Raw genomic sequence first — 15,052 nt, forward strand, 5'->3', positions numbered from 1 at the left:
TGGGGTTCCGCCCGTCACTCCTCTCTCTCCGCTCTCTCGACTTTCTTGACTTTCTTGACTTCTCTTCTCTCTTTACCCTCAACCTTCTCTCCAGTGTCACCATGAGGTAAATTGCCCTGTTCCTGTTCTCTTCTGATCTCGGCTGATTATCTTAGTCTCGCCACTATCGGCACGGCCCTTGCGCCCTCCGTCCTGCTTGTCGCAGGTGTTTACGCCATTAAGCCCGAATTCGTCTCTTATGCTGTCGCTGTCGCCGGTGTTCTCGCTGCATTCCTGGCCTTCAGAACTTGTTTGTCAACCGTCGGCTAATTACCGAGGAATTGAGCTAATACCGTGTAGCGGCGCCCCGGAAGGTCCTGAATCCCACCGAGTTCCAGAACTTTGTTCTCAAGGAGAAGAACGAGATCTCCCACAATGTCGCCATCTACCGTTTCGCCCTGCCGCGTCCCACCGATATCCTTGGTCTCCCCATCGGCCAGCACATCTCTCTCGCTGCAACCATCGCCGGCCAACCCAAGGAGGTTGTCCGCTCCTACACCCCCATCTCTTCCGACAACGAGGCTGGCTACTTCGACCTGCTGGTCAAGGCCTACCCCCAGGGTAACATCTCCAAGTACCTGACCAGTCTCAAGGTCGGCGACACCATGAAGGTCCGCGGTCCCAAGGGCGCCATGGTCTACACCCCCAACATGTGCCGCCACATTGGTATGATCGCCGGCGGCACTGGTATCACCCCCATGCTCCAGGTCATCGAGGCCATCATCCGCAACCGTCCCCGCAACGGTGGAAACGACACCACCAAGGTCGACCTCATCTTCGCCAACGTCAACCCGGACGACATCCTGCTCAAGGAGAAGCTTGAGAAGCTGGCCAAGGAGGACGAGGGATTCCGCGTCTACTACGTCCTCAACAACCCCCCCGAGGGCTGGACCGGCGGTGTCGGCTTCGTCACCCCCGACATGATCAAGGTATGTTGTGCGTCCCGGCTGTGTGACTGTGACCGTACTAATTAGACTTTAGGAGCGCCTCCCCGCCCCCGCTGCCGATGTCAAGATTCTCCTCTGTGGTCCTCCCCCCATGGTCAGCGCCATGAAGAAGTCCACCGAGGCTCTTGGATACACCAAGGCCCGCCCTGTCAGCAAGCTCGAGGACCAGGTCTTCTGCTTCTAGGGTCCCGGATCAACAAAAGTTGTTACTTTCGAGCCGTGCATGCTTTCTGTGTGAGCTATTGAAATACAGGATTGGTAAACTACTGCAGAGCAGTTTGTCTGGTGTATATCTGTCTGGAATGGTTAGAGGTGTCTATAGAACCCCACCTGGGGAGATAAAAGATGTCTTTCGGAGCCTTGATGTCTGATTTATTAATCTTGATTTCGGTTCTAATATCTATGTTCCCACTGTTATTGACTGTACAAATTATCAGAGGCTATTCCCATTCGCCTTGGTCCTTAATCTGATAGAAGACCACTGCAATGTATGACACGCCACGGCACGTGCCATAATTGCCCCGGAACTGTTGGCTGGTTTGTATGTTATGACTGGTAGATCGATGTTTATATTGATCTCTCAACATTGTCCTTCACCGAATCGTCAATATACTACGAACTAGGTTCACCATCTACAATGGTATCGCTTGATCTACCCCAGCCCACAAACACCGTCGAGGTTTCCCTCATCGATTCATAGGTTGCTTCAAGCTTTCCGCCCTACCCATCATCTCCTACCTACAGGGATGCTCGCCTAAAATTCCCAGCTCAGCAGTTCATAACCCCGGAGATCCAAGGCTACGACCGTCTAGCAGTGCCCTCGTACTCTTTTCTCATCACGCACCCATGCGACCTATTCATCCGATCCGACTGCCACAACCTCGCGCCGACATTTGCCGAGAGCTGCACAAGCACAGCAAGTAGCGGCTGGAAGGAACATTCGCCGCACAATGTCTCAGACATCCTCTTCGAGAACGGGATACCCCTGGACGAGGTCAACGCCATCATCTGGTCGCACTTCCACTTTGACCACACCGATTCCCCAGCTCTACCGGTCTGATCGTGGGACCGGGGTTCACCAGTAGCTTCACTCCCGGATGGCCAGAGCAAGCTGATCTCCCAGTCAAATCTGATGACTGGAAGGTGCGCACGCTGCGGGAAATCAACCTCGATGATGGCCAGAAAAAGTCGACGATTGGGCGCTTTCCTGCGGTGAAATGGTTTGAGGATGGAAGCTTCTATCTGCTTCATACCCCTGGTCATACTGCAGAACATCTAGTGGGGTTAGCCTGAGTGCAGTCTGATTTCTTTTTCCTCATGGTGCGGCGGGTGATGCTAGCTATAGCTTCTTTTTTTGGCGACCCACCCATCAATGCAACCAACCCTAAGAGAACCAACACCGACGGCGATATAGAAGTTCGCCCGCCATCCCGGCGAGTTCCGGCCCTCAAAGCACAAAGCCACCGACGACCATTGAACGTGACAATTAATCCCAGTCAATCACGCTTGTCCCACAATTTTCCGGATCACTAGATCTTCGCTAGGAAATTTTTGCTATCAAATAAGAGGCTGTCCCACTCCCGCGGCACATCGCTATAACTTCAGCTCGCTAAGATGCAACTTTAGCACCGAGTATGCAACCAGTATGCAGTACTCAATTTTGAGATTCCGCGATGCGTAGCCAGTTCCAGACCCCCTCGGTCCATGATAATTGCCGAGGCTGCGCGTGGTTTAGCATTGACCTTGCACAGTTTATATTCCATTGGCAGACTAAATTGAGTGAACTCAATCAATATTGTCTGTCTTGTGCTGATTGTCCATTTACACCGCATCACTAAAATTGCAAGCACAAAAGTTGTTGTATAGAAAGGTCATTAGAGTGAACTATAAAGAGTGTAGACATAAACACAAAGGCATAGTAGAACCACACACTTCAAATCCGATTCTGCTCCTTGAAATGCGACATCTCCACCCAGCCTTCTGGATCACCATTATGGCTAAAGATAGTATGAGGCGTCTCAGCCTCCTCCCCAAATCTCGTAAGCGAGTCTGCGGAAGAGGACGGGCCTGCCATTGTAGCTGACGCCGTAGCGCCCTTCTGAGAAGAAATAGAAATAGTAGTCGTGACAACCGGCGGCGCAATGGATTGGTTGCCTCGAGTTGTAGAGCCGTAATTACCATAATCGCCATTTTGCTTATATTGAGGCTGGCTGCGGTTGACCGTGGATCTGATGAAGCGATGGGTCAACGGCCGGAAGAGTGGCCATACAGGTGGAATTGACATTGTGATGAGGACGATCCATTCTTCGACTTCGCCCCAGCGAAAGAGTATGCCCGCCCCGTCTGTTATCATGTTAGCGATTGCTTGGTTTGGATAGATGTTGCGGCTTACAGGATGAGTCTTCGCTCATGATGAACTTGGCAGCCCATGTTCTAACAATTGCAGCAGCGCCAGCGAAGACACCGCATCCCATGAGGAAACTCAGACCCCATTTTAACTTCTTGTCAATACGTAGGGGTATCAGCACTGTGATTGGGATGATGGCGAGGTAGATATCCGAGATGGCGGCCACGGCACCAACAAAGTAGGTATAGTATACACTCTTGCCGTGGTCACACTGACTCTGGCGGAGGGGATCCCATAGAGCATTGGGAGGACTGCATTGAACCCAGACCAGGAGGACTTGGGGGATGTTAAAGATAATATTCAAAGCAGCGACGACGATGAGACTGCGGCGGATTTTGGGATCTATATGACGCAGGCTGTTAGCTGTGCTAGCGCAATAGTCTGATGATACATACTGCTCTGTGAGTTCATCTCAACCAAAAAAGCAGCCACCGCGACCTTGCCGGTCGGAATCGCTAGGTTGAAGAAAAAGACCGTGATCCATGTGTATAGAAGGAAGTTGCGTAGTTCGCCGACTTCTATAACGATGGTGATATGGTTCCCTAGGCCGTGGAGAATAGAAAGAATACCGAAGATTTGAGTGATAGCAGTAAATAACTGTCGTCTGTTAATGGAGCAACTTTTGTATAGATCAAGGTCCATACCCAAGCAACGAGAGACCATATCAACGCCGTAGTTCCAAATTTGTTCATACGGAGACGAACATAAACCCGCAGCACCATAAAAACAGTCGCAACTGTACCCAAAGCAATACCCAAGCGAAAGTCGCTGGGGCCGCTACCACCGTACGCGGGGTAACTTTCATGAAGACCCATGCTAGAATGAGTGACAAGGGTAGGTAAAGACCGAAACGAGAGCCATTCTCGAACAAAAAGGAACACCGCTCGAGTGCACAGCGCACGAAGGCCTATATGTATTCACACCACCACGCAAAGTCGGACCCGAGCATCAAAGCGGAGGCCCCCGTCCGTGGATCGCGTTCGCCTACAAGTACAGCAATTGGACATGCTACATCCGATTTGTACAAGAGTATAGTGGGGAACGAGGGCAGACAGGAACAAAAGGCTTAAATGGCAACACGCAGGCGACCTAGTCCAATCAAGTGGGGAATTCATAGCGAAACTGGCAATGCTACAGTTTACATCCGTTGGTTCACGACGCCACTAGCGTTCTGTCTGACATAGCGTGGATGGGGTATTGAGAGCCGATATATCCGCTACTTTTGTCATTTTACTTGTACAGGACTGTACACAGAGAAACTCACTTGCCGATCGCTGTCATTGTAGGGAACCTGTTCAATAGTGCCTAATCCCACCACTGGCCTACTCGCATCTCCGGCCGATCTTGGAAGAAATAGGCAGCTGATCCCGGAAGATCTTGCGTGTTCTTGCTGTGTCTGTCAGGGATCTGAGCGGTCAATGCATCGGGGTATTCCTACCCCTGAGAGGTTATAGTTAGGGCTGCAAGGTACCATGTCGCCGTTGGACTATAATTTAAGTTTAGAATTTAACGAACACGAGCTCGGTCCATAAAAGAACCATACACATAATTGAACTCTAAATAACCGATACCCGGCAATATTAAAATATGAATATTCTCTCAGTCGCGCATTCTCTATGGAGCATATCTTTCATGTCTCAGTAGCAAGCACAAATCTTGAACTCCGCGCTGAGTATCGTGAGAGAATATCTATACGACGTAAGAACTTGTGTAAACTCACGTCCAAGCCATGGGACCCTGGGGTCCAACACTGGCAGCGAGTGGATTGTCGATATTGTATGCATCCGCCACAATCCCCGCCAGCGATAGTCAATCGCCGGATTTCCGGTAATATGTGGGGCACGCGCAAGACCAACTGCGAAACGGGGTATACAAAAGTTTGGCAACACTTCCAAGTTCATCCATAGCTGGGAAGCAGGCAGACGCGCAAAACTCCCCTCAGCACCCCGACGATAACTAATCCGCCGCACATACATATTTAGCGACAATGCACAAGAAAGCTGGGAGGAGAGAGAGAGGGAGAAGAGAGAAAAGTGAGCGAGAAAAGAAGAGATACGCGACACGACACCGATATCTGCAACTGGGCGTAATATCAAATACAGTCAACATCAATATGGTCACGGAAATTTTCGCCTTGCAAAATGACAAGTAACATGACTAACGTTATATCAAATATATAAGACGTAGCGTGCTAGATTCCGAGCCTCCCTGCTCAGTGAACCTCAATCAATTCTTCTATCATAGCCAGGAATTTCTCACGATATTCACTTGGCGTGGTTGTAATTGTCATGGGACCCTGTCGACCAATAACATTAAATGTCTGCACCACACCCGAAAGTGCTTGAGCTTGCAACTTGTGCCGGGCATAGAAGAAGTCGAGCACAGATGCGCGATACTTCCACCGTCCATCAGCGGATAAAAGTCCTATCCTCCAAGGACTCGCTCGTCCTCGAACTGTGGGCTCTGACGAGGCAGGTATCCGCACTAGGAACAACGAGTAGTCTACCGCATTGGCGTCCTGTAGGAATTTGGTATCGTCCTGGATTGACTTCCAGAATTTCTCGTAGTCCGCACGCCAGAGACGGAGCTTGTCGTTGAAAGTATCTGCCAGCTTGCTGAGGGTTCCTTCGCTCACAAGAGGCTCTGGTACTAGGTCACGCTCGGGGTAAAAGTAGTCAATCGGCTTCAAGTCGTAGGTCTCCCATCTTTCAGCTGCTGGGTCTTCGTCTTTACCGCAAAGTGCGTTTTCCATAATTATATGACGGGCTGGAGTGCAACCAAAGATCGTTCCAAGAGAAACGTAAGGTGCAATAATATAGTCTGTGATCCAAACCAACAATGAATCTGGATGCTCAGACATATATTCATAATATGGCTGAAGGAGATCTCCTTCGAAGAACGAATACTCGAAATGTCTTGGCAGACTTTTTACAAGAAAATGTGCATCGAGAGTTGAGAAGAATGTCTAGATTCCAGGTCAGAAAAAGTAAGTCAGTATACTGTATACTTGGTGCCTTACCGAGCCCGAGTAACCCAAGTCGCCCATCGCCTTCAACGGTGGTTGCCCTCTTGTTGTATGAAAGCTTCCCTTGTATTCATCTTCGTCAAACTGCCAGACATCCTGGCGCAGTTGTTCAAAGACTTTCTTCTCATGGCGGACAAGCTTAATGCGGTACACGGAGAAGAAGGCTATCAATTTGCCTAGGGCGGTCTTCTTGAATTGGTCCGGCTCACGAGTCAACGCGGACTGGATAGACTTGGATAACGACGACTGGCGACGACTGGTGCCCATATTTATTCTGGATTTAGGCTTATGTAGAAGCTGATGACATGTGTAGAAATAAACAGGTATATATAAGGAGTAGATATCAGGAATACTGGTGACGTCAGATATAGAGCCCGCGATGTGATTGGCGGCACGGGTACCATATAATGGCCTGAATTGTCAACGTTGATTCCTCAAATCAAGGAAGGAGGTAAGTATGGGAGTATGAAAGTATGAAAGGTATAGTTAGAGGCAGTTAGATATAAGAAAACCGGGATCAAATAAGAAAAACAATGAGAGAGCCGGACGGTATATGTGCAGTCAATGTTTGTCTCTCCCTCTTGGGTCTCTTGTGAGGGACCTTAAACCTGGGACCCAGAACAACGCAGGATTTCCAGTCAAGTACTTCTATGTATATTTAGTTCACCTCAATATGTGGATAGATCAGTGTGTACCTGTGCGTAGTATAGATATGCCGTCCCACGTGACTCACCGCCGGCTTGACTCATCGGGCAAAAAAAAAAAAGAAAGGGCAAAAAAGATCAAGTTCCCCCTCCTTTATGGGTCATCTAAGCGGGGCTCGGCGATTCACAGCCTTTTTTTCTTTGCGCTCTCTCTCTACGTACCCAAGACCTCGATTTCTCGCAACGTCGCGATCTTACACAATGGCGTCCGCTGCCTCCCTTCCCGCCTCCGTGGCGGCTCTTACCCTCCAATCGACCGACCAGAAGTCCAAATTCGCCGGATGCTTCCCAACTTTGAACCCCATGGATATCTACCGTGAGCACATTGCGGAGCAATTGGGAAATGCCACCGGCATTGATGCTGCCAAGATTTATGCTCGTCTTGCATGGACCAGCACTCTGGACAAGGGTGACCTTTCATTGCCCGTACGTGCCCAGAAAGCGCTATGTCGCATGTCCACCGTGGACTGGAACTAACACTGTATCGGATGATTCTAGGTCGCTTCCCTCCAGATTAAGCAAAACCCTATGGAGCTGGCCAAGGAGCTCGCCTCAAAATTCCCCGAGTCCGATCTCATTCACCCGCCCTCTGTTGCCGGTCCTCACATGCAGTTCTTCTGCAAGACCGAGCCATTGGCTAAGACCGTCCTTGGTCGCATCCTGTCCGAGAAGGCCGCGTATGGCACGAACGGCAACCAGGGTCAGAAGGACCCATCAGACCCTTCCAAGGGCCAGAAGAAGATCATCATTGAGTTCTCGTCACCCAACATCGCCAAGCCCTTCCACGCCGGCCACCTGCGCAGCACCATCATTGGTGGTTTCCTTGCAAACCTCTACACTGTCATGGGATGGGATGTCATCAAGATGAACTACCTTGGTGATTGGGGTAAGCAGTATGGTCTGTTGGCCAACGGCTTTAAGTATTTCGGTAATGAGGAGGCTCTGACCAAGGACCCTATCAACCACCTATTCGATGTCTACGTCAAGGTCAACGGTCTCGTTGCTGAACACGACGGGCCCATCAAGGCGCTGAAGGAGCAGATCAAGATCAAGAAGGAGAAGAGTGAGGACGTTGCTGAACTGGAGGCACAGCTCGCCAAGCTTGTTGACGTCAGCGAGGATGAGAAGGCCCGTCGCTACTTCAAGAGCATGGAGGACGGTGACCCCGAGGCCCTCGCTCTATGGCGCAAGTTCCGTGATCTTAGTATCGAGAAGTACAAGCAGACCTACGCCCGCCTCAACATTGACTTCGACGTCTACTCCGGTGAGTCGCAAATCAAGGGTGAGAGCATGAGCGAAGCCTACAAGCTCATGGAGAAGGCCGGCGTTTCTGAGGAGTCTGAGGGTGCCGTCATTGTTGACTTTACCAAGCATGGCGCAAAGAAGCTGGGCAAGGCTATTATTGTTCGCAAGGATGGTACCCCTCTTTATCTGACCCGTGATATCGGTGCTATCACCGAGCGTGACGAGGAGTACCACTTTGATAAGATGATCTACGTTGTTGCCGCCCAGCAAGATCTGCATCTCGCTCAGCTTTTCAAGGTCACCGAGCTCATGGGCCACAAGGACCTTGCCTCTCGTTGCCAGCACATCAACTTCGGAATGGTCCGCGGAATGAGTACCCGAAAGGGAACAGTCAAGTTCCTCGACGATATCCTCAAGGACGTTGGCGAAAAGATGCACGAAGTCATGAAGAAGAACGAAGTCAAGTACTCGCAGGTCGAGGACCCCGTGAAGACTGCCGATACTCTCGGCATCACTTCCGTCATGGTGCAAGACATGACCGGCAAGCGGTATGTGGAATCTAATCCTTTCATATTTTGATAACTTTCCTCTCTTATACTAACTGCATTTCAGCATCAACGGCTATGACTTCAACCTGGATGCCATGACCTCCTTTGAAGGTGATACTGGCCCATACTTGCAATACGCTCACGCTCGTCTCTGCTCAATGGCCCGCAAGTCTGAGTTGAACGCCGACGAGCTGGTTAACGCCAACTTCGACCTTTTGACCGAGCAGCATGCTTCTGATCTCGTCCGTCTTCTGGCCCAGTGGCCTGATGTTCTCCTGAACACTGCTAAGACTCTCGAGCCCGTCACTGTCCTCAGCTACCTGTTCCGCATGACCCACATGCTCAGCTCTAGCTACGATGTGCTCAAGGTTATCGGCAGTGAGCCCGAGGTCAAGAAGGCTCGCATGGCGCTGTATGCTTCCGCCCGCCAGGTTCTGAACAACGGCATGCGGATTCTCGGCCTCAACCCCGTTGAGCGGTTAGTCTCTTCCCTTTCTTATTAAATCCCTTTACTAACTTTTCCCAGCATGTAATTTCAATATCAACTTTATGGATGGTGTTTTCTTTCAGTTTCTTTTAAGCTATACCTTTTAGTTGCATTGGGCGCCAAGAGCGGGGCAAGCAAAATGGCATTATGCTTCTTTCTTACCAGGATTATCCTCAGCTTTCCATTGTTGTTTGCTTTTTTCGAAGATTCGTAGTTTCCAATGGTCGTGCAAAAATGTGGAGCAAATCCCGGGCGACAAATACGTGGCCCTAGACGCCGTCAGACAAAGCCGTTGATAATATGCGGCGTTAATATGTGTTTGTTGGCTGGCTTATTGATTCAGGCCCTCTGGACTCAGCCATGGAATAAGCAGGGCTTTCTGATGCCCGAAGTCCACGAAATGAACACCGTACCAACCATCCAACCGGGGACCAGGAAATCTTAGGTAAGCCGGCCCCCCAAGCCCTACTTTTCAGGATCAATCGGGGACCTCGGACTGGCCAACAATGACTATTGATGGTCATGCTCCACCGGACAGGGATACGTAATCACTGCAGTGTTTGCAGCTGAACCCCGATGGAATCGAATTATATAAATGCTAAACCCGACAACCTGGCGGGGGCGGCCTGGAGCCAAATCACCTCGTATCTGCCGTCAAACACCCTGCACCGGCACGCAGCATGGTCGATCCCACACCAAATAAGGCCAGGATGATGGACCTGGAGTGCAATGACAATGGCCACTTTCTGGTGAACCAGACCGTGCACGACTTCTCGTGGCGAGGTCTGACGGTGACGGTCAAGGATCGTGAGACGAAGCGGTCTCGCGATTTGATCAATGACATCGCCGGTGATGTGCAGCAGGGTATGTATCCTTGTCCATCATCTACCCAAAGGCTTTGATATTGACGCTTGATGTACAGGAGAGCTCGTTGCCTTAATGGGCCCGTCGGGCTGTGGAAAGACCACGCTGCTCAACGTGTTGGCTCGGCGTGCCGCGTCATCTGGAGCCAAGGTCCTCGGGAAGAGCTATGTCAACGGCTTACAAGTAGACTCGAAGGCTTTCCAGCGGATGAATTCATATGTTGAGCAGGAAGATGCGTTGATCGGATCCTTGACAGTGCAGGAGACCTTGAAGTTCGCAGCAGATCTCTCGCTGCCTAGGTATGCCATCCTGGATTTACTTCTCCCCGGTCTCGGTCCTACCTGGTACTTACTATTGTGTCTCACATAGCTCGGTGTCGAAACGCCAACGCATGGATCGGATCCAGACACTTTTGGACGCATTTGGTATACAGAACCAGGCGAACACGCTAGTTGGCACACCAATCCGAAAGGGTATCAGTGGTGGTCAGAAGCGTCGTGTAAGCGTTGCTAGTCAGCTTATCACTTGTCCCAAAATTCTGTTTCTGGATGAGCCAACCAGTGGGCTGGATTCGACTGCGAGCTTTGAAGTGATGTCATATGCAAAGGAGCTGGCACGGGCCAACAATGTAAGTATCTGGTTGTCTCTGGCATAAGCTTGTGAAGGCACTAATAATTGTAGATAATCATTATTGCCAGTATCCATCAGCCCTCGACCACGACCTTCCAGCTCTTCGATAAGCTCCTTCTCCTTTCAGCCGGAAGAACATGCTACTTTGGTCCAGTCCTTGCTGTGGATAGTTACTTCAATGACATTGGTCATCCAATCCCGACGAACACCAATCCAGCAGAGTTCCTGTTGGATATTGTCAGCGCTGACTTCAACAGCTCCAAGGAGTTGGCCCAGGAACGAGTTCAAGCCATACAGTTTGCCTGGGCAGAGTCAGCAGCGAGCGAGGCAATGAATAGGAAAGTTTCAGACCGAGCCCGGTTGGTGGACAAGGATGGTGAAAACGCACTGATTGATGACATGGCTCGCCCTGGACCGTTGCTAATCACTTCGGCTCTGCTTCATCGTTCGTTTATCAAGTCTTATCGCGATGTCGTTGCTTATGGGATTCGAATCGTGATGTATCTTGGTGAGGATCATTATGCCATGTTGAAAGCATACAAGGCTAATGAGACACAGGCTTGGCTATTATGATGGGCACGGTGTGGCTTCGTCTTCACCCGTCGCAGGAGTATATTCAGCCGTTTATCAATGCTATTGTGAGTAACATCATCATGTTTGATAACCACTCACTGACAACATGCAGTTCTTTGGCTCCGCATTCATGTCCTTCATGGCCGTGGCATACGTGCCAGCCTTCTTGGAAGACCGAGCAACGTTTGCAAAAGAGCGAGCCAACGGTCTGTACGGTGCAACACCCTTTATGGTCTCGAACTTTCTCATCGGCCTGCCCTTCCTGTGTATGTCCCAGTCCGCCCTGCCACATAAACCCCTCTAACCAATCCACAGTTATTATATCAGTCCTATTCTCGATTATTTCATACTGGCTCTCCAACTTCCGACCCACGGGGGAAGCCTTCTTCACCTGGGTGATGTGGATATTCCTCGACCTCGTGGCAGCAGAGTCCCTCGTCGTCTTCGTGACAGCCATATTCCCGAACTTCGTGATCGCCTTGGCACTGGTAGCATTTGCAAATGGTCTATGGATGAGCGTTGGAGGGTTTCTGGTCGCGCCGACGATTCTCAATCCGTTTTGGAAATATGTGTTCCACTACATCGATTATCAGGTAGGCCAGCGCACTATCAGACCTTTATTTCTTGCCAGACTGACTTTTCAATTCTCAGGCATACGTTTTCCAGGGCATGATGGTCAATGAGTTTTCTGAGAGGACTTACTCTTGTGGTAATCAGTGTCAGTGTATGTACACCACTGATTTGGCGGATCAGTGTTTGATCCGTGGGGATGCGGTGCTGGAACAATATGGATATGCCGCTGATCGGACAGCTAAATGGGTTGGGATTCTGATTGGCATCATTGCTGTCTATCGGCTGTTTGGATGGATTGCTCTGTATCTGCGCAGATACTGAGGTTTCAGCATATAACCGGGAAGATCTCCCCGGTGTGGGTTTGTAATAGTATATACTTTCTAGGTACATATTAAGATAGGAGAACAGCGCTTGGTCATTTCTAATTACTGTCATTATGTGAATTAAGTTCTTGTTGAACAATTGCAACTCTCCTTCGGGGACTTTATCCACGGCAGCCACTTACGCCCCCATCTGAGGCACCACAATTCCAAAGGCAGCAAGATGCTTATAAAGCCGTAGCGTCTCAACGGTATATTAATATTTATGCATCACCGGGAGTGATTGGCTCGCAGGATTTTGGGCTTCGTACCACATCAGATGATCCTAATCGCCGATTGCGTGCCGGGGCCATTCTGAACAGACAGCAGTTGAAAGAAAAAGTATCAGAACCTAAAAGCCGGCTAGTCTCGACTAGTCTGGCCCTGTTATGGGGCGATCTGAGTATCGATCTACAGACATGCAAGTCATGTACCCAGAACTTCTTTACCTCTTCAACGACCTCCCTTCCCGCTGCAACACTAAAGGCCCTAAAGCAGTATCTAGAACCTAAGTAGGGATAGTTCCAGCCGTGCTTCCCCTCATCTTCCACTGCCGTGGCAGTTATCAGCATTGTTGAACTAGCGGTGAAGGTCTTGACCTCGAGGAGCTGATGCCATCTTGCCGAACCACGAAGCAAGGGGGCTCCTTGACCTACTTTTTCGTCCCGAGGGAGGGGGAGAAGCAATGGATCAATAACGATGGCGCTCGTTATCACGAGGAGCGTGATCGTTGATATGCGACCAAAGCTTATTAGCTGAAGCTGCCTTGCGATTCGAATTTAGATATGCCCCGGCACGCACGGCATGTTCCTGATACTTCGGCCCCGATGCTAAGACCGCTTACAATCGTCCTCGTCAAATATGTCAAATGTACTGGGGAAAAAGGGGTTCTAGTCCTGGAGCCGCATGGAGATCCCGGGATATATTTGGAGCGGAGCTCTTTTCCAGTATTTTGAGCCTCCACTAGATTTGGCGTCATCCCCGCCCTTGTAGCCATTCACCCCGGGTTTACTCTCGGTAAATGGTATTTGAGGGGTCAACGGCATGGTGCAATCTTGGAATTACATTGTCACATCTACATCTCTTCCACACGTGCGGGATGGTTCATGGAACCTTGGGTCGAACGACGCAAGGGATATAAAGGAATCCACCAACTTGGCAATGATAGACCGTCCGTGCTGCATGTCATACCGAGCTAGCCATTTTTGTTCGTTCCCGAAAAAAGGCACCGGCTATCTTGTAGTATGATCCATTCTCTCGGAAGTACTTGGATACCGGTACCAGTACCAGTGACCAGGACGTAGGACTTGGCCATAATGCACATACAGTAGTCCTTCTGTATGACTCACGAATGAGAATGCAGGCGGAGAAAACACAACATCCAAAGATAACCTGCCACATGTGCGACGCGCCCGACGACAGCGAATGCCATGCAGTGCTCAGTCCCTCTTCCTCTGTTCTGCCGTTTGACGTCTATGGGAGTGGGAATTACATATTGACTCACACTCCACTCCAGTGGCAATCCTGCTAGGCCTCGTTGTACTTACAGCGTGGGTGGCAGGGATCCATCCCCACCGACTTTTTCCCGTGTACCGAATACATTGACATTGTACTAGTACTGAGAACTGGAAAAGAAAAGAAAAGAAAACATAAAACAGAAAGCAATGGTCGGGGGTGGAAAATAACAGACTCTTGTATAGGGAGGCGATCATTGGGCCGACATTGGGCGTTAGTTAGGATGTTAGGAGAAAATAGGGATGGAACGGACGACGTCACGGGAAAAAAGGAAGGAACGAATATAAAGAAGTGGCAACCATGGAAACATTATCGAGAACCAGGGATCCTAGCGGGTCCCGAGGTTAAAAAGAAGTAAAAAAGTAAACAGAGAAGTATATATAGTATACATTCTAGTGTGTGTAGTGTGTGTATAGTACAGAGCACAGTGTAAGTACGAAATAAATAAGAAATAAAGTCTTTGACTCCCCACTTTCTTTTTTTTTTTTCAGTTGGGCACCCGAGAGCCTCTTCGTGAAACCTCTCTTTTTGGCTTTGAACTATTCTTTTTTATTTTCTGCCGCTCTCTTCCCTCTCTGTCTTCTATCTCTCTATCTCTCTGTCTTTCTCTCTTTCTCTCTCTTCCCTTCCTCTCCCTTCTTCTCGTGTCCTCTGTTCTCTTCTCTACTGGCGTTATCGCCCCTCACTTTTATCGCTGCCCATCGACTCCACTCTCCCCACTGAGTTCTAAGACCGTCAGGCAGAGCATCCCAAAATTCTCAACCCAACCTCACTCCTGCAGCTGCTCCACCACTCATCGTCTGCCAGAGAGGTCCTTTTGTGGTTTTTTGCTCTCTTTTCCTTTTTTTTCTTTCTTCTATGCCCCACGACCCAACGCTTGCCCGATCGGTTTGCCAACTGTCGCCTAACATCCCACCTCTTTCGATGGAGACATTGCGTTCTGGAAAGTACTACGCTTCCTCCGCTCGCTGACAGACTCCGTCGCCTGCCATCGCCCGCTGCGATCGGCAGGTCCGCTTACTTGGCCTTGGGGGAAGAAAGGAACTCCGTCAATCGGGGTTGAGGGGAAAAAAAGACTGCATTCTGACTCATCGTCAAAGTGGGCAGCAGTGGCTTGCTGTACGTTGAACATCAAG

The 15,052-nt window shown here is 49.9% G+C and overlaps 5 protein-coding genes across 5 annotated transcripts; 3 read left to right on the forward strand and 2 right to left on the reverse strand.

The window, feature by feature from the left end:
• Positions 1 to 101: 101 nt before the first annotated feature.
• On the forward strand, positions 102 to 1,170 carry PENARI_c018G10904 (cytochrome b5 reductase family protein; the record flags this gene model as incomplete). Its single annotated transcript, XM_022634661.1, has 4 exons — positions 102 to 106; positions 156 to 289; positions 340 to 968; positions 1,021 to 1,170. The coding sequence occupies 4 exons, from the start codon at positions 102 to 104 to the stop codon at positions 1,168 to 1,170; spliced, it is 918 nt and encodes a 305-aa protein (XP_022485606.1).
• Positions 1,171 to 2,919: 1,749 nt separating this feature from the next.
• Positions 2,920 to 4,208, reverse strand: PENARI_c018G04992 (uncharacterized protein; the record flags this gene model as incomplete). The annotated part of the gene is made up of 4 exons (XM_022634558.1): positions 2,920 to 3,329; positions 3,379 to 3,735; positions 3,789 to 3,990; positions 4,038 to 4,208. 4 exons carry the CDS (start codon positions 4,206 to 4,208, stop codon positions 2,920 to 2,922), a joined length of 1,140 nt encoding a protein of 379 aa, XP_022485608.1.
• A 1,397-nt stretch (positions 4,209 to 5,605) lies between these two features.
• Positions 5,606 to 6,685, reverse strand: PENARI_c018G06817 (phosphatidylinositol phosphate kinase family protein; the record flags this gene model as incomplete). Its single annotated transcript, XM_022634589.1, has 2 exons — positions 5,606 to 6,358; positions 6,413 to 6,685. 2 exons carry the CDS (start codon positions 6,683 to 6,685, stop codon positions 5,606 to 5,608), a joined length of 1,026 nt encoding a protein of 341 aa, XP_022485490.1.
• Positions 6,686 to 7,323: 638 nt separating this feature from the next.
• Positions 7,324 to 9,448, forward strand: PENARI_c018G12497 (arginine--tRNA ligase; the record flags this gene model as incomplete). Its single annotated transcript, XM_022634686.1, has 4 exons — positions 7,324 to 7,548; positions 7,621 to 8,915; positions 8,980 to 9,393; positions 9,442 to 9,448. The coding sequence occupies 4 exons, from the start codon at positions 7,324 to 7,326 to the stop codon at positions 9,446 to 9,448; spliced, it is 1,941 nt and encodes a 646-aa protein (XP_022485629.1).
• A 664-nt stretch (positions 9,449 to 10,112) lies between these two features.
• Positions 10,113 to 12,363, forward strand: PENARI_c018G00127 (putative ABC transporter; the record flags this gene model as incomplete). The annotated part of the gene is made up of 8 exons (XM_022634465.1): positions 10,113 to 10,266; positions 10,325 to 10,565; positions 10,636 to 10,894; positions 10,948 to 11,404; positions 11,455 to 11,534; positions 11,582 to 11,735; positions 11,785 to 12,062; positions 12,121 to 12,363. 8 exons carry the CDS (start codon positions 10,113 to 10,115, stop codon positions 12,361 to 12,363), a joined length of 1,866 nt encoding a protein of 621 aa, XP_022485617.1.
• Positions 12,364 to 15,052: the final 2,689 nt, after the last annotated feature.

This window comes from Penicillium arizonense, assembly GCF_001773325.1.
Source record: "Penicillium arizonense strain CBS 141311 chromosome Unknown PENARI_contig018, whole genome shotgun sequence".
NCBI classification, from domain to species: domain Eukaryota; kingdom Fungi; phylum Ascomycota; class Eurotiomycetes; order Eurotiales; family Aspergillaceae; genus Penicillium; species Penicillium arizonense.